The sequence below is a fragment of the Bos mutus genome, chromosome 23 (genome assembly GCF_027580195.1).
Source record: "Bos mutus isolate GX-2022 chromosome 23, NWIPB_WYAK_1.1, whole genome shotgun sequence".
In the NCBI taxonomy this organism is placed as follows: Eukaryota; Metazoa; Chordata; class Mammalia; order Artiodactyla; family Bovidae; genus Bos; species Bos mutus.
In genome coordinates, this window is record NC_091639.1 from 2,748,966 (window position 1) to 2,776,053 (window position 27,088).

General features: G+C 49.0%; 1 protein-coding gene across 1 annotated transcript in view; it reads left to right on the forward strand.

Annotated features, from left to right (window-relative positions):
* The window catches only part of CDYL (chromodomain Y like), a 96,939-nt gene that overhangs the window by 47,606 nt on the left and 22,245 nt on the right, over positions 1-27,088 (forward strand). The window contains exon 2 of the mRNA XM_070360749.1: positions 14,510-15,176. Within this exon, the coding sequence (XP_070216850.1) occupies positions 14,510-15,176 (667 nt within the window). The remainder of the gene's footprint in view (positions 1-14,509; positions 15,177-27,088) is intronic.

Below are 27,088 nucleotides of genomic sequence, written 5' to 3' on the forward strand. Positions count from 1 at the left end.
GGATTCTCCAGGCAAGGACACTGGAGTGGGTTGCCATTTCCTTCTCCAATGCATGAAAGTAAAAAGTGAAAGTGAAGTCGCTCAGTCGTGTCCGACTCTTTGCGACCCCATGGACTGCAGCCCACCAGGCTCCTCCGTCCATGGGATTTTCCAGGCAAGAGTACTGGAGTGGGTTGCCATTGCCTTCCCCGTATCACAGTCTACTTCTGGTTAATATTACCTTGAAAGTGAAAGTTGCTCAGTCATGTCCGACTCTTTGCAACCCATGGAATTCTCCAGGCCAGACTGCTAGAGTGGACAGTTGTTCCCTTCTCCAGGGGATCTTCCCAACCCAGCGATCAAACCCAGGTCTCCTGCATTGCAGGTAGAGGCTTTACCAGCTGAGTCACCAGAGAAGCCCAAGAATACTGGAGTGGGAAGCCTATCCCTTCTCCAGTGGATCTTCCCGACCCAGGAATCGAACCAGACTCTGCTGCATTGCAGGCTGATTCTTTACCACCTGAGCTACCAGGGAAGCTCCCTTTTCTCCCCCTTCTTTTGTGCTATTTTAGTTAAACACATTGTATCTAATGTGTTCGGTGTGTACAGTGTTAGGATGTTGGCTTTATATAATCTTGCTTCATTTAGTAAGTTGGGTAGGAAAAGCCGCCTGTGTTCCCCAGACTTCGTGTTTGCCTGCGCGCTTACTCCTTCCAGTGCGCTTCCTTTCTTCTGCTCTGCATCCCTGTCTGGAATCTTTCTCTTTTAACCTGCGAAACTCCCCTTGGTGTTTTTGGTCAGGCAGCTCTGCTGGCAGTGTATTTTCTCAGTATCATTATTAGGAATGTTTTTATTGTGGCTTCATTTTTGAAGGATAGTTTAGCTGGATACAGAATTGTTGGCTTTCTTCTGGTGCTTTGAATGTCTTTATCCTGCTTTCTACATTCCATGGTTTCTGATGAAAAGCCAGCGATTCAGCATATTGTTGTTTCCCTGAGCACATTAGCTTATTTTCCTTCTAGTTTCAAAATTTTCTCTGGCCTTAGCTTCCAAAAGTTTTAACAGCTGACTCTCTAACTTAAGGATTTCCTTTTATTTATATTGATTGGGCTTCATTGAGCTTCTTGAATCTGTAAACAATCACTTTCATATTTGAAGCATTTTCAGCCATTATTTGTTAAAATATCTTTTTTCTGCTTTTCCTCTTTTCTATGTCCTCTTTAGTATGTATGCCCTTTTAATATTTTTTTCCTCTCTGTTCTTCACTTTGGGTAAAGTCTGTCAATCTCTCAGAGTCACTGATTTTTCTCCCTTCTCATCTGCTGTTTAGTCCATCTAGTGAATTTTTTATTTCACTTACTGTATTTTTCAGCTCTGGAATTTCTGTTCTATTTTTGTAGGGTCTGTTTCTTCCTACTTGAATCAGTGTCATATTTTCCTTGAGTTCTTTAAACATTGTTCTTTTTGGAGGTGGTGATATGCGTGTGTATTTTGGGGTTTTAATAGATATATAAGAATTGATCTGAAGTCTTTTTCTGCTAAACCCAAATCTTGGTTAAACTGAGAGATGGTTTTTGTTGTTTTATTTTCTGAGTATGACTCATACTTTACTGGTGTTTTATGTGTATGTCAGAATTTTAATTTTTTCCCTGACTTCCTTGTTTTTATTTTGCAGGGGGTGGTGTGTGTGTTTTAAGTCTACTGTGAATGTAACCTGAGGAATCTGGTAGCCTTGTGTTGCATGGCCATGCGTTTCTCTGCTCAGCTCCTTCCACCCCGTCTCTTACCTGGATTTTCCTCTTGGCTTTGCAGAGGTCACTCCTGTATCTGTTTAGTTTGTGGTCGAGTTGTGGTCAGAGGTTGTGGTCAGACACCTTGAGCCCAGAAGGCTTCACCTCCACTTTGGGTTTGTGTTTGGGTCGGAGTGCGGTCAAAATGCAGATGACTTGCAAAGCTGCCCTGGGTTTGCTCTAGGCTAGCCGCCTCGAGTGTCCTCTGTGTGCAGGGCATGTGGTCGGTTCGTCACACCCCTCAGGGCCCGTCTCGTTTCCAGGCCCTCCCTTTAAATTTCTGCCTGTTCCTCCACTGTCAGCCACCACTACTGGGGCCTCAGCCTTTTCCTGGAGTGGGTTTTCTAACCTCTGCTCCCAGTCAAGTCAGTCCCGTCGGTCCCCTTGACAGCTACACTTCAGGCGTTCCAGGCCAGCCCCCCAGGGCGGGGGCACTGAGTGTCGCAGCCGGCAGCAGGGTCCCCGCCCGCCACTCTTCACAGACCTCAGCTGATTCTCATGAGTATACGCTCGTCAATCTGTTGGTCGCCTTTGTTGGATTTCTAGGCCCCGAAGTGGTTGTTTTTCAACTTTGCCAAGTTTTGTAGTTGTTTTTTCCATGGAAAGGATGTGTCAACCTCTTCTTTGCTCTTTCTGGGTCTGACTGGATCCGCTAAGACCGTGAGGTGCAGTGGGCTGGCCTTTCAGACCCCTGGTCCTGAGGCAGCACTTCCTGCCCTCCTCCAGCACCTCCTTCCTCCCCCTTTGCAGTCTCTGCTGGACTCCCCTGTTCCTGCCGTTTTGTGAATGTTTGACTGTCTCAGGGCCCAGTCCTCAAACTTTTTTTCCCCCTCTCTTTCTTCATACTTAACTCCCTTCATGATCTCGTGGATTTAATGACTTTTAATTCTTACAAATTCCAAATTTCTATCTTTAGCTCACATTCCAGATGTGTGAGTCTCATGACCTCTTCCACGTCTCCTCTTAATGTGTTTAAAGCTGAATTCTTGTATCTTCTCATATCCCAGTAAATGTCAGTTTCATCTTCCAGTTACTCAGGCCAGATATCCTGGTTAGCCTTCTTTCTTCGTTTTTCTCTCCTATTCTTGTATTCCGTCCATCAGGAAATCTTATCAGCACTCCATTAAAATAGACCCAAATCCAACCACTTCTCACCATTTCTTCCACATTGCCAGCCTAGTCCACATCACACCTCCTTGCACTGGGATTAGCACAGCTGCCTTGCCACACTTTCTAATTCCACGGAGTAGCTGGAGTTGTGAAAATGCAAAGCAAACATCATTCTTCTGCCCAGAACCTTCCGTGGCTTCCATCTTATTGAGAGCAAGCGCTGAATACAGCTTGGCTGTAAGGAGCTAAACTTAACTCTCTGCCCACCCCCAGCTTTCCTGGTCTGGTCCTTCCCTCCTTCCCCTGCTCCCTCCACTCGGGTCCCCCTGGCCTTCCTCCTGCTGCCGTCATGCTGCGGGTTCTCCCCCGCCCCTCGGGGTCTGTGTCCACCACTCTCTCTGGCTGGCCGTTCTTCTAGGTGTCCACAGACCACCTCCTCCTGACCAGCCTCTCTGCCATTACCCTGTCTTCTTCTGTGGTTTTTCTCTTCTTCGCAATTAAGTGTATTTAATGTATTTCACATTTATTAATTTGTCTGACTCCATTCACTTGAGTTTAACTCCCAGTATAGAAATAAATACTGTTTTTGTTTCCTCCTGTATCGTCAGAAAAAGCAGAAACGCAACATGTTGCAGGGATTTCATAGGTCTTGGTGGAATGGGTGGGTGGGTTGACGCTGGTTAACAGGACTGGATTTTAGAATCCTTCTGCTTCAAGGGCCTACAGCCAGACTGTCAGGGTCTCACCGTCAGAACCTCTACTTGGCAGATTGCAGAGCTGGTTTGTCAGGCTCATAGTCTGCAAAGGTTGACTCCGTTTACCCCTTCCATGATCGTCCAAAGGCTGTTGGGGTTTTGCATAGAAATACTATTTGTTAGTGCCCCTCTGCCCTAAACAGTCTCCCCTAGATGGGGTTCAGAGGAAACAGAAAGGGGTGTGGGACTTCTCTGGCAGTCCAGTGGTTAAGATTCCGTGCTTCCAGTGTGAGGGATATGGGTTCAATCCCTGGTCAGGGAGCTAAGATCCCACATGCCCCTTGGTGCAGCCAGAAAAGAAAAAAATTTATGAAAGGGGCGCTTTCTTAGAAACACCCCTCTGCCCCCCGGGACAGCTCGCATGGTCTCTAACGCTCACGTTACAGTGGGAGAGGTGAGCACGGATCCCGGTTCTGCACTGGGGGCCGTTCAGGGTGGCTTCCATGGCATCTCCATGCAGGAGCTGAGGTTTGGGTTTCCGGCCAGAGCAGTTACATTCTGAGTCCTAAATGGTTTGTCTACCCTTGGTCTGAGTCTGTGCACACGTGTGTTGGTGCAGAGTCTCACAGTCTCTTGTGGGCTGTAGAGCAGTTGCATTTCCTCCAGAGAGGGTGGTGGTATTTCTCTGGTGGTTGTACTCGTTCCTGTTAGCGGAGCACCCGAGGGGTTTTCTGCACAAAGCTGTCCTTTCTGTGACTCAGCTTACCATTTATGAGAAAGATTTTCACCAGAGGGCATCACTGAAGTCTGTCACAGATGTTACGTTTACTGAGTGCTTTGTGGGCACCTGGTATATTCTTATTTAACTTAATTTTGGCAAGTTTTGGCTTTTAGGCTTGGCTTTCTTTGTGGAACATGTAGGTTTAGAAGTGAATACTTTAGGAGAGTTCTTATAATTGAGGATATATGGAGGCTTGCCTGTAGGACTGTAGTTTCTAACTTTGCTATTTTGTTAGGAAAAGGAACATTCTCAAAGTCAGAAGTCATAGTTTATCTGTTCTCACTTCCTGAACAATTTCATCTTTGTCTCCATCCATTTAATAACACCAGACAGTAAAGCATTCTGATTCAGAACAGGAATTTCTTTATTATTTCTTCAGGCTCTCTATTTTGCATCTTTGGTCTGTGTTGTCAATGAAGAATAACAAATGCTTTTTTTCTATTTTGAGGTATCTGAATACCTCAAAGACTAATACAGATGTTATGAAATATGTTTTTATAGTTTTCTGGTTGTGGCAGCTGTGCGGGAATAGTTCTGATTCACTCTTGTTTATACAACACACACACATAGAGTGGATTCAGGTTGTGGTTGGTTTGTCACGATGCAAGAAGCAAATGGTTTCATTGGTACCAGATACCATCCTACTCTTACTCAGAACAAAATGCCAGAAATGTGACTTAACTGGTGAAATTTCTAAGTGGCTTACTCTTTAAAAATTTTGAATCTATTTTCACTTGTGTAAGTCATAGAAGAAAAAGTGGATGCTGGGGTGAGGGTTACGACTTTTAGCAAACAGAGTCCACATACTGCGTGTGCATGTAGAGTTGCTGACCACCGAGTGAGAAGGGAGACGGTAACAGTGTCTACGGTTTCACCTCCAGTATCTGGTCTTCCCACCAGGAGGGAAGGTGGGAAGTAAGGATGGGATGTTCTGTGCATTTTTCATGGGGCAGATGGAAATCCACATTTGCTGATAACCTAAATCATAACATGTTTGTTTTTGTTAGAAAGTTAACTTAGCATTTAACACGTTGTAAAAACATGGCCATCAAAAATTTTTATCCATCAAAATTTTTATCCTTACATTCTACCAGCCTGCTTCAAGAATAAGTTAATGAGTATATGTAACAGCAGAAGTCAGTCAGTCCCTACTGAAGAAGGAATCAGGACTGACTCTGTGTCTGTGGGTAACGTGTGGTGGCAGAGTGAGCGGGGCTCCTGGCCTGGCTCTGAGGGGTGGGGCATGTGCCTTCTCCAGGCACCTGTACCTCCCCCCACCTGCTCTCTGTCTGCCCCTGCCACTGTCTTGGGTCGTCTGCTGTGTTATTTCTTGGAGTTCATTTCTCAGCTGGCAGCGCTGCGCTGATTTCTCAGCACGGGTTGCTTTTGCCTTCCTTGGGACCTCGTGCAAGCGGTGTCACGCGGTGTTCTGTTTCGTTTCACTGGGCATGGTGACGTTTGGATTCACTTGTGTCGCAAAAGTCGATGCTTGTGCTGTTTTGTTGTGGGCAGCAGTTCGAAGTGTGGACATACCTCGTTTCCTTCGATCGCTTTCCTGTTGACGGACACTTGTGTCAGCTGTTTCTGTTAGGAAGAAGCTGCTGTGTCCCTTCTCCTACAGGTCTGTCCATGGACATATGTTCCCGTTTCTCCCGGGTAGATGTGTAGGAGCAGGATTGCTGAGGTAGGTATGTGTTTAAGGAGCTGTTACACAATTTTCCACACTCACCCATGTTGACCTGAAGCAGATAGCCAAGTATTTCTCTAGCAGAGATAGATTTATCCAGGATCAGCAGAGAATTACAATTCAGGGTCTCATCTGTGGCAACCACTTGTAAGTCTGGACCTCAAGTGAAGGAGCAGCTTTTATAGAGGGGACAAGGGAGGGGGCGGGCCTGGTAAACAGAGCGTCGGCTTCTCATTGGCCAATTCCTGACCGGAAGAAGGAGCGTCTTCTCCTTTCCGCTCTGCAATGGGTGCAGGGGTGAGAGCTCCCCCTGCTGGCCGCCCAGCTCTGTTTAAGTGGATTTTCTGGTAGCATTAAACACCAGCATGTATGAAAGTTCCAGTTGTCTTGATCCTCATTGGCATTTACTCTTGTTGTCTTAATTTTAGCCCCTATGGTAACTCTCAAATTTAGGTGATATAAGCCCTCCAACTTTGTGTTTCTGTTTCAAGGATCTCTTGGCTTTTTTAGATATAAAATTTTAGCGTTGTCAATTTATATAAAAGAGCTTTGGGATTTTTTATTGGGATTCTGTTGTGTCTGTGTATCAGTTTAGGACAAATTGACAAATACCGAGTGCTGACTTATAAACGGTGTATCTTTCAGTTGATAGGTATTTGATTTCTCTCAGTCTTGTTTTGGCATTTTCAGCATGGATATTTTAGATGTTTTATTGAATGTATTTGTGATATTTTGCTTTTTGGTTATATTGTAAATGGAGATTTAAATTTTTCAGTTTTATTTAACACTACTACATAAAAATACCTAATTTAAAAACATTTTTTGACCACTGATTTTTTTTAATTTAATTCTGTGACTACTGAACTTACTCATTTTTCCTAACAGTTATTGTGGTTTCCTTTATTTCTGCATTTTTAAAATCAAGAATGAATATTGAATTTTTTTACTCAACATGTTTTAATTACGGAAATTTTAAACATCTGAGTTGAAAAGATTTTACAGTGAGCATTCACAGGCCCACTGCAGACTATTCCCTGAGCATTCTGCTTGTCATCCTGCCATCTGTCCATCAGCACATCTTAAGTGTCCACATTGGAACACTCCCCACTAATAAACTTCATTTAGCACACAGTTGATTAACTTGAATTCCATATTTGTTTATGGCTTTTTTCTATTGATGTAAATTTTTCTAATAGCCTTAAATACTACACTATAAACACTTAAATAGTACTGTTGTTGTTCAGTTGTCCAGTCGTGTCTGACTCTTTGTGACCCCATGGACTGCAGCATGCCAGGCCTCTCAGTCCCTCACCATCTCCCGAAGTTTGCCCAAGTTCATGTTCAGTGCATTGGTGATACTATCCACCCATCTCATCCTCTGACGTGCTTTTCTCCATCAAATCTTTCCCAGCGTTAGGGACTTTTCCAGTGAGTCAGCTATTCACATCAGATGATGAAAATACTGGAGTTTCAACTTCAGCATCAGTCCTTCCAAGGAGTATTCAGGGTTGATTTTCCTGAAGATTGACTGGTTTGATCTCCTTTCTGTCCAAGGGACTCTCAGGAGTCTTCTCCAGTACCACAGTTCAAAGGTGTCAATTCTTTGGTGCCTTGACTATACAGACCTTTGTCGGCAACGTCTGCTTTTCATCATACTGTCTAGGTTTGTCGTAGCTTTCCTGCCAAGAAGCAAACGTTTTCTGATTTCATGGCTGCAGTCACTATCCTTAGTGATTTTAGAGCCCAAAAAGAGGAAATATATCACTACTTCCACCTTTTCCCCCTCTATTTGCATGAAGTAATGGGGCTGCATGCCATGGTCTTAGTTTTTTTAATATTTAGTTTTAAGCTGGCTCTTTCAGTCTCCTCCTTCACCCTCATCAAGAGGCTCTTTCCTTTTCACTTTCTGCCATTAGAGTGATAGTCATAGTCTAGTAAACTATAGTCAGAGTATACTATTGCGTAAAGACTATATAGCTGACCTCAACAAAGGCATATACCTGCGCAGCCCACAGTCTCACTGGGCTAGAAAATGTCACCCCAGGCAGGAGGCTAGCTGATGCCCCTTCACAGTCAGTTCCCTAAGAGCCTTTGTTTTGTTCAGTAATAGGGGTGGGGGTGGGATGAGGGGGGCTGGCTTGTTCAAGAATTTTCATTTAAATAGACTCATACAGTGAGCAGTCTTGTAGGGAAGGTTTTTCTCATTCAGTGTGAGGTTTTGAGACTCACCCGTATGTGTGTGTCACTAGTTGATTTCTTTTTGCTGAGCTTACTGTACATACTCGTTTGTCCAGTGACTTGCAAACGTGGACTGTTTCTAGCTTGGGTCCATTATGAACACAGTTTCTATAAATAGTTCTGTACCAGTCTTTTTGTGGATGTATGTTTTCATTCCTTTTGGGTAAGTAACGATTGAAATTGCTGCGTCATAGGGTGGGTATTTGTTTAGTTTTATAAAATGCTGACAGACCTTTTACCAAAATGGGTGTGCCACTTTAAAATCCTGCCGACAATGAGTGTATGAATCTTCCAGTTGTACCTTCTTGGTGTTTTTTTCTTTTTAGCCATTTTAATGGGTATGTAGTGGGATCAGATCAGATCAGATCAGTCACTCAGTCGTGTCCGACTCTTTGCGACCCCATGAATCGCAGCACACCAGGCCTCCCTGTCCATCACCAACTCCCGGAGTTCACCAAGACTCACGTCCATCGAGTCAGTGATGCCATCCAGCCATCTCATCCTCTGTCATCCCCTTCTCCTCCTGCCCCCAATCCCTCCCAGCATCAGAGTCTTTTCCAATGAGTCAACTCTTCGCATGAGGTGGCCAAAGTACTGGAGTTTCAGCTTTAGCATCATTCCTTCCAAAGAAATCCCAGGGCTGATCTCCTTCAGAATGGACTAGTTGGATCTCCTTGCAGTCCAAGGGACTCTCAAGAGTCTTCTCCAACACCACAGTTCAAAAGCATCAATTCTTCAGTGCTCAGCCTTCTTCACAGTCCAACTCTCACATCCATACATGACCACAGGAAAAACCATAGCCTTGACTAGACGGACCTTTGTTGGCAAAGTAATGTCTCTGCTTTTCAATATGCTATCTAGGTTGGTCATAACTTTCCTTCCAAGGAGTAAGCGTCTTTTAATTTCATGGCTGCAGTCACCATCTGCAGTGATTTTGGAGCCCAGAAAAATAAAGTCTGACACTGTTTCCACTGTTTCCCCATCTATTTCCCATGAAGTGAAGGGACCGGATGCCATGATCTTCGTTTTCTGAATGTTGAGCTTTAAGCCAACTTTTTTACTCTCCTCTTTCATTTTCATCAAGAGCTTTTTAGTTCCTCTTCACTTTCTGCCATAAGGGTGGTATCATCTGCACATCTGAGGTTATTGATATTTCTCCCGGCAATCTTGATTCCAGCTTGTGCTTCTTCCAGCCCAGTGTTTCTCATGATGTACTCTGCATAGAAGTTAAATAAACAGGGTAACAATATACAGCCTTGACGTACTCCTTTTCCTATTTGGAACCAGTCTGTTGTTCCATGTCCAGTTCTAACTGTTGCTTCCTGACCTGCATACAAATTTCTCAAGAGGCAGGTCAGGTGGTCTGGTATTCCCATCTCTTTCAGAATTGTCCACAGTTTATTGTGATCCACACAGTCAAAGGCTTTGGCATAGTCAATAAAGCAGAAATAGATGCTTTTCTGGAACTCTCTTGCTTTTTTCATGATCCAGCAGATGTTGGCAATTTGATCTCTGGTTCCTCTGCCTTTTCTAAAACCAGCTTGAACATCAGGAAGTTCACGGTTCACATACTGCTGAAGCCTGGCTTGGAGAATTTTGAGCATTACTTTACTAGCGTGTGAGATGAGTGCAATTGTGCGGTAGTTTGAGCATTCTTTGGCATTGCCTTTCTTTGGGATTGGAATGAAAACTGACCTTTTCCAGTCCTGTGGCCATTGCTGAGTTTTCCAAATTTGCTGGCATATTGAGTGCAGCACTTTCATAGCATCATTTTTCAGGATTTGGAATAGCTCAACTGGAATTCCATCACCTCCACTAGCTTTGTTCGTAGTGATGCTTTCTAAGGGTGGTATGGCATTGTCTATTTGCATTTCCTCAAGAACCATGAGGGTTCATCCCTTCTTACTGTGTTTCACTGGCCATTCAGGTATCTTCTTTTAGGAATGTATGCTTAAATCTTTTGCCCACTTTTAAATTACATTTTGGTCTTTTTGTTATTGAACTCAAGGACTTCTTTAGTAATCTTAGGGACCAGTCTTTGGAGATAGTTTTTCCTGGATATTATCTCCCCATCTGTGGCTTGTTTATACATTTTCTCAGCATTGTTTTCTGATGAAGTCTGGCTTACCAATTTTCTAACATGGTTATTGCTTTTTGTGACTTAAAATACCTTTGCTTACCTCCAAGTCACAGAGATGATGTGTTATTTTTGCTATGAAAGCTTCATAGAGGGACTTCCCTGGCAGTCCAGTGGTTAAGACTTCTGCACTTCCAATGCAGGGAGTATAGGTTCCCTCCCTGGTCTGGGAACTAGGATTCCACATGCCACAGGCGGTCGGAGAACCTTTGTTTTCTTTCTGTTTTGTGCAACGCTCAGCCCATCCCAACTCATTCCTGGGCCCTGATTGCTGTGTGCTCTGAGGTCAGTGAAAGTGGGCTGGGTTTTGGAATGACCCTTTTTGATTAATTCTACTGCTCTGTAAACTGTCAGAGGACTTTGCTGTGTTAAGGAAGGTTTGGTTTTACTTCTTTCACATTTTGATTTTGTAGATTGAGTTTTAGAAGGAAATCCTAACAAAAAGAACATGTGTCTGCAGTTCTGTGCTTTTATGAAGAATTTGTTTCATAAAAAATGTTTGCATTGAAATTCTGTACTAGAAGTGGATGCTTGTATATATTAACACTTTAAGAAAGTGCGTCGATACTAGCTATCAGAACCAGTTATGAGGTGGATTTCAAGAGGAAGGGACTTAAAACCCAAAGAGTTCTTCATAAATTGTCTTGTGATCAGGTGTTCCTCACCACAGAAGCGGGCTGAGATAATATCGAGCTTCTAGTAGAATCTTCGGAGAAGGCGATGGTACCCCACTCCAGTACTCTTGCCTGGAAAATCCCATGGATGGAGGAGCCTGGTAGGCTGCAGTCCATGGGGTCGCTCAGAGTCGGACACGACTGAGTGACTTCACTTTCACTTTTCACCTTCATGCATTGAAGGAAATGGCAACCCACTCCAGTATTCCTGCCTGGAGAATCCCAGGGACAGGGGAACCTGGTGGGCTGCTGTCTGTGGGGTCGCACAGAGTCGGACACGACTGAAGCGACTTAGCAGCAGCAGTAGAATCTTGGTGAATGCAGGCGATGTGCCCTCTTGTGGGAGATGATTTCAGCCAGAGAAGGAATAAACAACGCTTTACTTTCAAGCTGTCAGAAGGGGGAGGATGTTTGTCCTTTAAGGGGGAGGTCATGTCCCGGTTTGGTGTGAAGTTGGTGTGAGGGGCTCGAGGCGGCGGTGGCCTGACTGACCCACCGTGTGTCCGGGCGCGGCCCGTCTCTGTACCCGCGTCAGCTGCATGTGCTGTCCACACGCACCACGCCCGCGCGAGAGTTGGTGGAGCCGCGCGAGATTGCGCCCTGGGCGCCGCGTCCCCGCGAGAGTTAGAGCTGCACATGCGCGCTCAGGGCACCTGCGCCTGCCTGTTTGTTGCTGTGGCGCGCGCTGGGAGCCTTCCGGGTTTCAAATAGTTGAAGGAAACCAAAAGCGTCATCTTCTAGGGGACGTGTGAAAATGATAAGCCCCGGCCTTAGTGTCCACGAGTGGAGTCGTGTTGTCTCGGTGCTGCAGTGGCGGAGCACCGTGGTTGGCCGCCCGCACGGCCCTTCACAAGCCCTCGTCTCCTGGCTGCGGCTCTTGCCTCCTCCGTCCGGGGTCCGAGCAGCGTCTCACCGTGTTCGCTCACAGCGCTGCCCAGGCCCTGGGGGACCGGCTGGGGGGATCCCGTGGACCTTGATCGTCCCGGAGGGAGCACCCGCGACACGGGGACGGAGGAGGCCCGCCCTTCCTGACGAGACCCGGCGCCACCTTGAGGGGAACGGGCGGGAGGGAAACGGGCACCCCTGGTTCAGCCTCCCTCGTGCTTCTGGGGTAGAAATTGATACAGAAAGAAAATATTAAACATAGTTCGCTTTTACAAGGTAATCTCTTTAGTCCCTTAGATTTAAAACTTTTAAGTTATTGCTGTCATGAAATTGATTTGTGTGGAATTTTCCAGAAATACATGTTTTGGATGGCAATATTTACGCCCTTAAACACAACTCTTCACGAGCAAAGGAGTGGGAGAAGAGCCACTTTGCAAGCTCCACGCGCTGCCGTCTGGACCCTGTGGGTCCACCGAGCAGGCCTGAGGCTGGTGTGATGGGGGGTCATCTGCTGGGTCTAAAGTCTACCTTCTGCTGAAACAGGGCCTTTCTTTACCCTTCATCCTTGTTGCACAGAAGCAGTAAGGTGTTTTTAACTTCAGGCTTTTCTTTAGTTGTTATTCAGCTGCTCAGTCGTGTCCGAGTCTTTGCGACCCCCTAGACTGCGGCAAGCCAGGCTGCCCTATCCACCACCAGCTCCCAGAGCTTGCTCAAACTCATGTCCATCCAGTCGGTGATGCCATCCAACCATCTCATCCTCTGTCGTCCCCTTCTCCTGCCCTCATTCTCTCCCAGCACCAGGGTCTTTTCCAGTGAGTCAGCTCTATGTGTCAGGTGGCCAAAGGTTCTGTAGTTTTTGGGCTTTGATTGTCTGTGCCCCAGGTAGATACGCTGGAGGGTTTGAGGGGGATGTCTTGACAATAAGGGAGGTGTCCCCAGCTGCACTTAGCTTTTGCTGTTTGGGAATGCTGAGCATTCCCAATGGGCAATGCGTGCTGGGGTGGGCAGGTACACCGTTGTGTCATCTGGCCTAACCTGTGACTTTGCTGAAGACCTTGATGGTGGCTCAGACCTATGTCCTTAATTAAAGAGTTGCCGACTGTGTGGCTGAGGCCTCTGCCTACAAGGGATGAGGTGCCTGCTGCCACTGGGGAAGTGGGCTGGTGGTTTCTGTGTAGACCGGAGAGATAACAGCAGATTCTAAGTATTTCCGCAAGAACTTGGGAGACATTTATGTTAAATGTATTTTGTTCACATGAATCATAGGCAGTCTCCTACTAACATGTAGGACATTAATTAAGGTGGTGGAATTTGTCACAGTAATGGTAATAGCAATATGTTTCATGGCAAGGGTGCATGGATTGTTGTGGGATGTGTTGCTCGTGAAATTCAGAGATTAACAGCATCTTCCTTTAAAGATGTTGGCGTAAAACTAGTTAAAACCCAGTTTGAAAAGTAAATAACCTGATTACCAAGAAAGCGTTCGGTCCTCTGTTGACCTTTTGATTCTACCCGAGTGCTTCTGAGCAATACTTGGAGTACAGACCCCGTTTGCTCGGTGGGCTGGTGTGGACCGCCTGGCACAGACCGCAGCTCTGCTGTTTCTGGAGCGCCTGCTGTTGGTGCCACGATGCCCAGGCAGAGGGCGGGCGGTGCCCAGCACTGCCCAGTGTGACCATGAAACTGGCTCAGGCCTTCAGGGTTCGTTAGAAAAAGTAGAAAGAGGGCCCTCTTTGAATCACACCAGAAAAATAACCAATGTGACTCACGTTCATCTATTCTGGGCCTAAAATCTTAGACTTTGACTTCATCTCAGGAAAACCATTAAAACCTTGAGTGTTGTGTTTCTAGACAGGTTGGCTCCAGAGGGGACAACCATTTACATCACCTGTTAACAGTTTTTTTTGTTTTTGATGTTCCGTTTTCTCCTTGGAAGAAAAGTTATAGCCAACCTAGACAGCATATTAAAAAGCAGAGACCTTACTTTGCCAACAAAAGTCTAGTCAAGGCTGTGGTTTTTCCAGTGGTCATGTATGGATGTGAGAGTTGGACTATAAAGAAAGCTAAGTGCCAAAGAATTGATGCTTTTGAACTGTGGTGTTGGGGAAGACTCTTGAGAGTCCCTTGGACTGCAAGGAGATCCAACCAGTCCATCCTAAAGGAGATCAGTCCTGGGTGTTCATTGGAAGGACTGATGCTGAAGCTGAAACTCCAGTACTTTGGCCACCTCATGAGAAGAGTTGACTCATTGGAAAAGACTCTGATGCTGGGAGGGATTGAGGGCAGGAGGAGAAGGGGACGACAGAGGATGAGATGGTTGGGTGACATCACTGACCCAATGGACATGAGTTTGAGTGAACTCCAGGAGTTGGTGATGGACAGGGAGGCCTGGTGTGCTGCAGTCCATGGGGTTGCAAAGAGTTGGACACGACTGAGTGACTGAACTGAACTGATGTTCCATTATTATTAGTTACCCTCACAGTTTATTTTTCAGGTAATGTGTTCATGCTTTTCTCTTTTCCTCTCTAAACAGGTTGAAAGGATCGTTGACAAAAGGAAAAACAAGAAAGGGAAGACGGAATATTTGGTTCGGTGGAAAGGCTACGACAGCGAGGACGACACCTGGGAGCCAGAGCAGCACCTGGTGAACTGCGAGGAGTACATCCACGACTTCAACCGGCGCCACACCGAGAAGCAGAAGGAGGGCACCTTCACCAGAACCAACCGGACCTCCCCGAACAATGCCCGGAAGCAGATCTCCAGATCCACCAACAGCAGCTTCTCCAAGGCCGCCCCCAAAGCCCTAGTGGTGGGCAAGGAGCACGAGGCCAAGAGCAGCCCACTGTTTGCCGCCAGCCAGAAGTTCCGGAAGAGCCCCGCGCCGGGCCTGGCTGCCCGCAAGAACATGGACCTGGCCCGGTCGGGCATCAAGATCCTCGTGCCCAAGAGCCCCATCAAGAGCAGGACCGCGGTGGACGGCTTTCAGGATGAGAGCCCCGAGAAGCCGGACCCCGTGGAGCAGGGGCCGGAGGACACGGCAGCCCCGGAGGCGGCAGCCGAGAAGCCGGTCGGGGCCCTGCTGGGCCCGGGGGCGGAGCGGGCGCGGATGGGGAGCCGGCCCCGGATACACCCGCTGGTGCCGCAGGCATCCGGCCCCGTGACGGCGGCCATGGCCACAGGGCTGGCCGTAAACGGGAAAGGTGAGTGACGATCTCAGAGGGGCGTGGGGGTCCCCTCACTTCCGTGGTTCTGCCCCGGAAGGCAAGCTGGCCGGCCTGATCCCGGGGGCTTCCACGGGCCCTGCTCCGACAGAGCAGGTGTGTCTGTGGGAACCCTGGAGAGAGTTCACTGGCCCGTCCTCTCTTTACCGGAAGCCTGGGGCGTCGGCCTCTGAAGTCAGCACTGGCTCTGTCCCATCGGCTGCCCGCGGGCTAGCCCACCGCCTGCGGTTGGTTTAAACAACGCCCTCCTCTAGGTAGGTCGTGGCTGGTGTTTCTTTAGTTTCTGCTTTTATGCATCTTAACACACTGGGTCTCATGTTAGGAATCCATCTGAAATTTCAAAGTGAGCAGTATTGATGAGAAGTCACGGTTCTTACTGTCCCAGCTCATCTAAATAACCAGAAATGCCTTTCAGTGAGGGTATCGACCACAAATAGAGCCTTTGGGACTTCGGGGGGGTCTCTCTGAAAGGGGGGTCTCTCTGAAACAGCTGTTGGGATCTTTATTTCAGAGAAGGGGTCCGTTCAGCACGGATGCTGTTTTCTGTTGTTTTTACGCCGTTCTTGCCCCTGGACTGTGCAGCTCAGGTGGTCATCCTGTGGGCTGCCCGACCGCTGGGTCACACATCTGGGCATCAGCATAGACGGCTTCCCTCCCAGCGCTTTCCCCAAGCCTGGTGAGCCACCACCTCTAGGATTCTGCTGCATCTTCTCTGATGTAAGCCTTGCCTCACGGTGGGTCCTGGTGCCTTCTCACCTGCCACGGCTTTCTTACCGGTCCCCTTGCTTCTGCCCTCTGAGAGCCCCTATCCACTTCCCATCCGTTCTTGAACGGGACAGGCATCCCCAGTCGCCAGATGGGTTGCTCCACCGTCGCCTCGGTCAGCAGGTGCCTCCGAGTCTGCTGGACCTCCCCTGCCTGCCTGCTGCCTCCGGGGCACCTGCTCTTCTCTGCCGGGAGCTGCCCCGGCCCTCCCTCACCTCGCGGACTCCGGTCCCCTCTGGTCTGGGACCCACTGCTCCCCCACCCCATCCGTGGGCAGGACTGGGGGCGCCCCTGGACTGTGTGCGTGTTCCTCGGGCCACGCTCAGTGGACTAATGCGGAACGGGGCACAGTAATGGCGTGGGGGGCTCTGCTCCTCTGAGACCCCACTCGGCTGTCTTGCCGTGGTGGGTTCCCCCAGCTTGGTCTTGAGGCCTGGATCCCAGGGAGGGGGACAGGCTTGTTTGTCTGACGCGTACTTTGCCTGGGTGCTCTGCCCCTCCCTGCCCTCGGCCTCCGGGAGCTTGTGTGAGCCACGGGCCTTTAACTCGGTCTCAGGAAGGGCTGTAGCGGTTCGGGGGTAGGCGAGACCTGGTGGTGGCCGATAGAAGGCTCCATTTCATGGGGAGGTCAAGTCGCAGAGCTTGTGGGATTCAAGCAGAGTGGGAATCTGTGCTGTTTCTCAGTTCCTCCTGTCTTGTTCTCTGCACCATTGCTGGCTGCCCCCGCCAGATGGACAGACGGATGCATCCTCCTGCGTGGCAGATGCCGGGCCCTGCTCTGAGCCCGGCTCTGCTGCTGCAGATGGGGCCTGGGCCTGCGGCAGACCCTGTGTGGCCTGTGCAACGTGGCCTGTCACCTGAGAACGGTTTTCACATCTTCCGATGTTTGAGAAAATCAAGAGGAATAATACTTCATGAGCCATGAAATGTAAGAAGCTCTGATTTCTGTTTCATAAAGTTTTATTGGAACGCAGCCTTGTTTGTTCACGCTGATGGTCTGTGTCTGCCTTCCCGCTGCAGAGACAGACTTGAGTCACTGTGACAGAGCCCACGTAGCCTGCGGGCTGAAGGGGGTACACACTCACACCCGCCCTGGGTTACACACACACAACACACGCACTCTAAGACCTGGAGTCACTGTGACAGAGCCCACGTAGCCTGCGGGCTAGAGGTACACACACACACACACACACACTCACTCTAGGTTATATAGACACACACGTGCGTGCACACACAGAATCTCTGTGACAGAGCCCGTGCAGTCTGCGGGCTAGAGGCACACACACACACACACACACACACACACACACACACACACATCCCGCTCTAGGTTCACACGCCACTGCTCTAGGAAGACACATATACAGAATCCTCGTGACAGAGACATCGCCTTTGAACTGAAGAAGGTGTGTACACACACACACTCACACTCATTCACTCATTCGGCCTTGGTCTAGGCAGCCACGGTCCCGGTGGGCGGACTCAGATTCTGTGGTTGATCGTCCCAAACTAAAAGCTGTCTTGACCCTTCTGTTTCAACGTGCTGCTCTTGGCACAGCTCTGCAGGGTTGGCTGCCCTTAGTAGAAGCCTTAAGTTCTGTGCAGGGTGTGCTGTGGCTTCTATTTGAATTAAAAGTTGGTAACTTCTTTTTTTAGTACTGTGACCAGTTCAGAAATTTTCTTCAGTATCTGTAAGGGTGGCTGTGGTTAAAACCACAAGGGGCATGTAAGCGTAAAATCTCACAGGCCTTTCATCTTGTTCTGTGGGGGTGGGTGGGTTGGGGTGAGAGTGACTTACTCCCCAGGGCCCCTGGAGCGTCCTCCTCTCTTGCCCCCTCAAATCCACCACAAATTGAGACCCTCCCCTCCGTGCAGATGGTGGGGAGGCCAGCAGCACCCTGGGAGTGTCTGCAGGTCCGCGGTGGGCCCGGCTTGCAGGGGTGTCGGGGCTGCTTGTCGGGGTCGGGGCGCCTCGCCTCCCGTCACCCTGATGCGTAGAAGGCGCTAGACTTGGGCTCCAGGAGGGATCTTCTCTCATGGGGCTCAGTGCCCCGCGCCCCTTGGCCAGAGCCAAGCCTGCGTGTGGCGGGTGTGAGTCGGGCAGGACAGCGCTCACTGCAGGAGAGCTGGCGTCATCCTTTGTGGCCCCGTCCCCGGGTCATGCTCACGGGAGCGGGTGCAGTTGCAGAGACAGGTCCATGGGCCAGAGCACAGAACCTTCCAGAAAAGCCCGTGCTCGCCCTTGGCGTGTCTCTTTCACAACAAGCTGGGCTGAGGCCCTTCTGAGGAGTTGGTCCGCGTTCGCACATTCTTAACACAGGGTTAATTTTAGAGCTGCACCAGAACACTGATTTGTTTTTCTAAAACTAATTGAAGCGCTGCTCGTGGAGTCATTGGGAAACGAACCATCTCCTATTCAAAACATTAATCGTGTGGGGGGATATTTTTGCTACCAAGCACAACAGATATTTAAATGTCTGTTACCCAAAAGAGTAAATGTTTCTGGAGAATTTTAACACACACACAGTGACTCTTACAGACTAACCATATGTGTTTAGTTTTTGATGATTTTAAGTATGAAACAGAGGTTTAAAAGATGAATATATTGCTTTATTCAGAAATAGAAAAAGTTTTAAATTTAGGCAGTGCAGCTGTCTTTCTAGTCTATTTTATTAATAAGTTAATGATTCTGTTTTTATGCTCTTTTAATTGCCTGGTGAATCCTACAAAAGCAATTGCTTTTAAAAACTATATTATCATTACTTTGTTTTTTGTGAATTCAAATATGTTGTTGATCACCATTCCACAAGTATGACTTTGAGAAAATGTTATTAGCAAACCTTTTTTTCTAATGACATCTAAACTTTATCAGTGTTACTGTGTAGGGTTGGCAGCTGGATTTTAAGTCCAAACTCATTGGTAAAGAACATGCCTGCCCATGCAGGAGATGAGAGTTCATTCAGTCCCTGGGTCGGGAATATCTCCTAAAGGAAGGCATGGCAACCCACTCCGGTATTCTTCCCTGGAGAGTCCCATGAACAGAGGAGCCTGGTGGGCTACAGTTCACGGAGTCGCAAAGAGTCGGCTACTAACAACAGGTTCAGGAGGAAAGTGACTGAGGAGACACCTCAACGGACCACGTTTTCCATCTCGTGAGCATTTTCATTCAAAGCAAGGACCCGGGAGGAAGCGTGCTGCTTCCAGAGAGGTGCACGTAAAGTCCTGCGCTGAGTACGTGAGACAGGTGATGGGCCCTGGCCCCTGTGCCCGTCAGGGAAGCCCAGAGCTCCTTTGTCAGAGGCAGCCTGGGGCTGCTTACTGCGTAAGCGTGGGAAGCACTGAAAGTGGGGGCTGAATCCCAGGGAGGTTAAGAGGCCCGGAGACTGGGGTGCAGAGGGGCCCAGCGGGGCCACCGCAGGGAGTGCCCGCAGGACAAGAGGGCGTTTGAAGCCACACAGCAGCAGACAGTCAGTTAAACGTGCGCCCAAGGGTGCGACACGAGGGATTTCCCTTTGAAAGCAGCAGATGTCGGTTGGCATCTCCTGTCTGACGGGCCCCCGCGTCCTGGACGCTCCCAGCCGCCTGGACAAGCCCGGGTCCCTGCGGGAGGAGCCCCCGCCGGACCTCTGCACTCTGTGCTCTGCTCCTGGGGGACGCCCCCCCTCACTCTCCTGTGGTCTCTAGGGACACTCAGGGATACCTGGGACTCGGGGCAGCATTGACCAGTGAGCCCACTTCGGGGTCCCTGTGACCGTGTGGTTTCTCTCTCTCTTCCCACTCTCTGTGGTGTCTGCTCCCGTGCCTGCAGTTCTTGGGGTCGTGGTCCCCAGAGCAGCAGCAGCAGCACCCGGGCACGTGCCCAGGCCCCGTCCCACCTCCCGAACTGGACTCTCGGGGGCCAGGGTGCCTCCAGGGGGCTCCAGTGCCATCCTGTGCTGCTTTCCTGTAACTTCGTGGTTTTGTGGAGCAGGATGGGAAATAATTGTCCGCTAATACTAAGTTCATCTAACTGTCCGCTACTTTATTTTAGGTTCTTATAGATTTAGTTCCTATTCAGTCTTGATTAAAATTGTCTTCAGGTGTTCATAATATCTTTTTATTAAGTATTTTAACAGTTAAAATTTTTAAAGAACAGGAAGACATAAAGTATTGGGTTGGCAAAAAAAATTCTGTCCGGTTTTTCTGTAATACCTTAAAACATCTCAAAGGGAAAAAAAAAGGTAAAAGTCCCGCCTCCCCCATCCCATCACCTCCTCCTCTGAGAACTGCTGCTAACAGTCTTTTCCTTCCAGAAACTATACAGACATGCGCATCTTTTAAATGCATCAGTGGGCTCCTGCTTGTCTTACGGTTCTGCCACGTAGGTTTCTTTTTTAACTTTATGATACATCTTGGATGTGTTTTCACACTCAGGTGAACAGCTCTCCATCCTTATTGTGGTCGTGGTTATTGACGGCGTGAACGTCTCTGGTGACGCCTGCAGTCCAGCGGTGGCGGTGGCGGTGCGCCTCTTGGCAGGGGGCGCTGTGCTTGGGCCCCGGCGGCCCTGCTCAGCGTCCCGGGCTCTGCCTTTAGGTGCGAGCCTGGCCTCAGGCTCGCGCACGGGCGGTGGTGGGGCCTGTGTCTCGGAGCATCCTTTAGGGGAGAACCACATTATATAGTTTTTTTCCCTGTAAGTGAATATATTTTATTGATATCCCTGTCTTAATCCATAAATAAATAAATCCACAAGTTATCCATAAATACTGTGAATGGGACAAGTACCCTGAGCGGAACGGGACAGTGTACCATCAACCGCTCCCCTCAGAATCCCGATTCCTTCCCCAGAGGGAACGTTCATGATGTGACGTGTGTCAGTCCAGATGTTTTTCTGTCTGCTGGTACTCTTCAGCGTGGAGTCCTGCCCCATAAACGTGCTTGGGTTTGTCTTTCTCACTTGACGTCACATCTTGGAGAACTTTCTATGTTAAGATTCATATCTCTGTCTCACTTCTTTTTAAGCTGTAAGCTTGATTTTTTTTTTTAAATATGATTTCCGCCTTACGGGGCTGCTGGGAGACAGTGCTGGGAAAGCACTCTGCCCTTGATCCGCGTGCTCACCGTTTTCTGTGCTTTGCCTCACTTCCTCGCTCCCCGCCCCCCGCGTGTGTGTTTATACCCACGTGGACGCACGTGTAGACATGCGGCTCTCCTGAGTCGTTTGAGGCTGTACACTTGCTGCTGTGAGCAAGGGTGGATGCAAGGGCTACAGCGGACCTAAGGTTTTGAGCGATGGGTGCAAATTCATCTCTAAACCAACCTGAAGACCAGGTGCCCATTCACCTGTTAACTCTTCATAAATCTACCTGCCTGATGAGAAGGTAGAAAATGGTATCATTATTTGTTACAATTGCCTGTTTGCTTTCATTTTTCTGTTGATTTTCTTAATATATCCCTTGCCTATTGGGAGGGGGTGGGGGCAGAGGGTGGCTAGTTTAACTTTTTCAAAATGTGAAGACTTTATATCCACGTCAGCCTTACCGGGGACCACGCTTATCTCGTGTCTGAGCCCGAGTGTGTGCACATCCTCCTGGCCCCACACAGGACGGGGGCTCCCACGCCAGCGGGTAGTGTGTGTGGGCCTGTCTGGCGTCTGCCTTCAGGGGTTTACGGCGGCTGATGAGAGTCCCGGTGCCTTTTCTCCCATCACCTGCTTCATCCTGAGGGGGGTGCGGTCAGGAGCCTTTAAGTTTGCTTTTGAAAATTAAACACTTGGCTCCGTCTGGGTCAGGGGTGAAGGCCATGGAGCCTGAAACGCGTCCTCTGTCTGGAAGCCCCTCTCTTCCCCAGGGCTGGCAGCTCGAGTGGGGGTCCACTTTCGACAGCAGCCTTCTCTCTCCAGCCCACGGGACTGATTCTCCTGATAGCTGTCGTCATGGCAATTTCTGGGAGTCTACAGGGATCAGAGCCTTAACAGGAACAGTCTCTGGTTCTAATTCAACCCTCAAGTCAAGTAGTTAACGAGACGTGGTGTATGTCAGGAGGCATGCTCACAATTGTGATTGTTCCATGGGTTTTGCATCTCATCCCGTGAGTGAGTCCACCTGTCATGTGTCAGACGGGGCGGCAGGACTGAGATGTCAGCGCGGTGCTCGCACAGACAGTGGTACCACGAGAGGTGGGAGAGTGTAGGACGGCCGGACGCCCCCTGACCTCGGCCTCCAGGGGACCCCGCGGGCTTGTGAGAGGGGCGGTGCGGCGGGAGCAAGGCTCCTCTTGTTCCCTGTCTCCAGGCTCTTGGCATTAAGCCTAATCGCCGTCACCACGGAGGAGGACAGGTTAACTGTGCTGCTCAGTTTTACGAATGAGAAGTTGCTGTAACTGCCAAGTATTCCCTTTTAGTACAGGTCTTGGAGTTTTAGAAACCATGAGATAGAAATGGTATAACCGTTTCTGTATATAATGTGGATATATAACGGGGCTTGGCATACAGCCAGGGGAGAGCCAGCGTTGGGGGTGGGGTTTGAAATCAGGTGACCAATGCTGGGTGGCTGCTGCTCAGCCTGAAGTTACCTGGTTTTTAAAATATTGTTAGCTCACATAAAAATTGGACCCAGCTTTTCAAGTCCAGCAGTGACATAGACACATTGGTGTCTCACGGTGGTTGGTACTTACTTACGGTTGACCCTTGATGACCACCGCGGGGGTGTTGGGGGTGCCAGCCCTGCACACAGGTGAACGTCTGCGTGTAACTTACAGGTGGCCTTTGTGTCCTCAGCTCCTTCGTGGCCACAGTTCTGCCGTGTCTGCAAGTGGTGAATTCTGAGGTGTTACACAGCAGGTGTGTGTATGTAGACACCGCACAGCTCTATACGTTCATCCACGGGCTCTTAGGTTGTTCCCTATCTTGGCTATTGTAAGTAACGCTGCTGTGAACAAAAGGGAGTGTGTATCTTTCTGAGTTAGCATTTTTATTCTCTTCAGATAAATACCTAGAAATGGGAATTGCTGGGTCATATGGTAATTGTACATTTTAAATTTTTGAAGAGCCTCCAAAATGTATTTCCATAGCGGCTGCACCTGTTTTTAGCAAAAGTTGTTGATTTTAGAACTTTGATCGAAGGATCCAGTCATAGTGGGCTTTAAAGTCCTCATTAATAATCAGTGTGAGAGTGCCTCTTCTAAGCGTTGAATAGACTCTCGGTTTCAATTTTGAGAAAGTGGTTTTGTGTCTTTAAAGATGACATGGCTGTTAATATCAAGAGGGAAGCAGTTACTGGCTTGATTTGTCTTGCTTCCCCAAGTACAGAAAGGAAGCCTGCCTCTTTCAGCGTGTGTTATGGAAAGGTACAGAGGATCATAAGATTGTTGGAGGGGACAGCCAGGCGGCGAGGACTCTGAAGTTAGGAGTAAAAAGCTGAGATACAAGAAGAAGCTTTTGAGCAGATGTGTAGGTGTCTCAAGGAGTATGAGTGAGTTCTCATCATTTGAGAGCGTAGAAGTTACTCTACTCCCCGGAAACGTCAGACTCTTGCTGGGGGTGGTTGAGAAGCAGCAAAACCACGTGTGATTCTGGGGATGTCCTCTGTAAGGCGGTCCTGTGAGCCAGGGTTGTTTGTTTTATTTTTGCCTTCTCTTGAGTTTGGGGAAAATAAGCAGCCCCAGTATTGACCCTGATATTGTGTGATCAAAGTCAAAATTATATGGTTTCAAGATGAATTTTTTTTCTCCTAAAACTACCATTGCTTTCATTTGTTTTTAATCATCATATTCATTTTGAAGTTTCCAATACAATTAAGACAGCTCAGAGGGGAGCCTAGGCTATTGTTTGTTCGTTTGTTTTCAAAGCGGGAGAAATAGCGGTGGAGGTGGCCAGGAGGAGCGACTTCCCTGGTGAGGGGCTGTGGAGGCGGCTGGGCCTCACTCTTCACAGGAATGTTACACCTGCCCTCAGAGAGGTGTGTGCGGGGTGCAGACAGCGTGATGTCAGGATGCGCGCGCGCGCAATTTCCCGTCGAGCTGGGGGCGCTTCACCCCTCAGCCCCGTCAGCAGCTGCCTGTGTCTGCTCCGCTCGGATCAAGGAGAGAGGTCACTTACAGGTGTCTGTTTGGAGCAAACGTGGCTTCTTTCAAGCAGCCCCAGAATCGCTTTTTTAAGTGAATTGTTTCTAAACACAGGCTGTGATTCTCGTCTTAAGTAGTTCACTTCGGTGATTCTATGACATTGCCATACTTCTTGCTTTTCACCGAGGACGCAAAGTCTGGTTGAATAATTCTCGGCTCGGAAATAGTCCTCATACTGAACGGTGATCCCCTTCAGGCCTTCCAGGGGATTCCCTCTCTCCTGGGTCTCGCTTGGTGAATACTCTGGACCAGAGAGGGCAGTCTAGCCTAGGGGGTCAGCACTCTTCTGCTGTGAAGAGCCAGGTGGGAGGTGTTGTGGGCTTTGGGGCCAGACGGGCTCCGATGCCACACTTGGCTCTGCTGTGAGGGGGCCGCCGGCAGCGGAGATGAGACGGGTAGCTGGGCTCGTGCCTGGGTCTGGCCTGAGGGTGCTGTGGGCAGGCCCCTGGTCGCCCATCCGCTGGCCGCCAGGCTCTTTCCTCCTCGCCCTCACCAGCCCCTTCCCCTCAGGGAGCACAGTCTGGTATCCTAGAAGCAGGGCCCTCACCCCTGATGGTCCTGAAAGCATGTCGACCTTCCTCACATCTCCACGTGAACAGGACCTGGCGTGACATTCCAGTGGCTTCTAGTGATCTGAGAAGCCCTGTGTGTGCTCTGTGCACAGTGCCTGAGACAGGCCTCTGGGGGGGCTATGATGTGGGCCTTTTCCAGTCTGCGGACGAGTTCTTAAGTTCTCTGATGGTGTTTTGATGAACAGGAGTTCTTAATGTTATGTACTCCAGTTTATCCGTTTCTTCTGTTGCTTTCTGTGCTGTTAAATCCTTTCCTCATCTCCAGACCCGCTGTCTTACGCTGTCTTCTAGAAGCTTTCGTGTTTAGGGCTCTCTGCCTTGGAGGACGTGTAGCTGTCAGGCTCTGTACACCGTCACCCTTGCTGCATAAGCACCTCTGGTTACACCCGGGGCTGTCTCTGCAGGTCCGTCTCCAGGCTTCTAGTCTGTTCTCGCGTCCTTCATCCGGTCCCACGTTGTCTTAACTGCAGTGTCTTGAGGTCTTGGCGTCTGGTAGAGGAAGTCCTCCCCCGTGTCCTTGTTCAGGAGGGCCCTGGTCACTCTTGGCCCTGTCCATGTCCACGTCCAGGGTAGGGTCAGGTTTAGGTTTCCACTCCCCAGGACAACAGAGCCCTCCTGGGGTCTGAGCTGAGGTTGCGGTCACTGGTCATTTAGGGGAGATTGGTATATTTACAGTCAGTACAAGTGTCTTTTAGTCTTGTGAGTAGAGACGTTATATGTCTTTCATTAGCTGATTCCTTTGGATTCTCTTTTAATACTTTTGGATGTTGTTATAAATGGCATCATTTAAGTTCTTGTTTTCATGTTCTGTTTGCTGTTCTTTGTTCTAATTCATGGTTTTATCATTAAGGTTGTTTGCTGTAGAGTTATGTCGGGCACGTCACTTAGCCGTCATCATGAGGCCGTTACATGCGATCTGAGAACCTCGGGGCGGCTGGGTGGGCGTCTGTGATCTCAACGGGGCTCCCTCCAGGTCTGCGTTCAGCTGCCTGTCCAAGAGCCACAAGACAGGGAAGTGCTGAACGTTTCCCGGGACCTCTTCTCTTAGATCTGACTTATTTTTAAATAGGAACATATTAGTGCTGAATTCGACCCTGATTTTTAAAGGTGTAATCGAAGGATAAAAATAGTGATACATGAAGCGATGTTCAGCGTCACTAATTACTAGGGAAATGCAAATCAGAACCACAATGGGGTAGTACCTCGTGCCCATTAGAAAGGCTGTTACCAAAGAGGTGAGAGGTAACACGTGTTGGTGAGGGTTGGCGAAAAGGGAACCCTCCTGCACTTCCGGTGGGAATGTGACCGGTGCAGCTGCTGTAGAGAACAGTGTGGAGGTTTCTCAGAAATAAAAACAGAGCTGTGATCCGTCTGTGCTACTTCTGGGTATTTACCCGAAGAATGTGAAGGTGCTAAGTCAGAGACATGCACCGCTGTGTTCGTTGCAGCATTTACAGTAGCCGAGGCATGGAAGCAACCTGAGTGCCCATCAGCAGATGAATGGATAAAGAAGGTGTGAGGCATAAACACAGACGCTCACACTCACACAAAGGAATACTAAGCCATTGAAATCTAATCTTGCCATTTGAGACAACATGAACTTAGAAGGTAGTGTGCTAAATGAAACAGATGAAGAGAGACAAGTATTATATGATGTCATTCGTATGTAATATTTGTGTGTGTGTGTGTGTGTGTGTGTAAATGAACGGACAACATAGAACAGGGTGCTGGTTACCAGACAGGAAGGGAGGTGGAGGAGGGCAAGATGGGCAGACGGGCAGCGGCATGGGACAGACGGACACGACGGGCTCTGCTGGCGAGCACGCTGCAGGGTGCACAGAAGGCGGGTGATAACATTGTGCACATGAAACTTAGAATGTTATAAACCGGTGTTACCTCAGTTTAAAAACTACAGCCACAGTCTTGAAAGTTACTCTTTCCTCATTCTAGGCTTATAGAAGATGGACATGTTTGGTACTGAAACATAGCTGAGGAGATGAGAAATACAGCAGTTAGGTCCAGATGCGGGTTGAAAGAAGCACTGCACTGCTGTGTGTGCAGTAAGAGTAGCGTGTTTCCAGTGTGTGCGGGATGCACGTCAGGGCCTGGGTAGGTGCTTCACGTGTGTCGGTCGCCGGATCCCACGGTCGCCGTGTGGGGCGGCTGCCAGTGAGCGGGGGAGCCAGGAAGGGCTCAAGGCGGTCTGACTCGGGAGCCCAGCCTGCAGCCACTTCAGATGAGAGTGAAACTGAAAATCCTTGTTGGGGCTTGAACGGCCTCAGCCAGAACCGCCAGGGGCAGCAGCTTGGGCCTCTTCTCCTCCGGCTGATCTGGTCTCATTCTCGTGGCGGTATCCAGGACACAGAGGGGCAAGCTCCTGTCCACAGTCCCTCGGGTCTCTGTTCCAGCTTCGAGGCTGCAAGAGTCCACCAGTCCACAGCGGGAGACCCA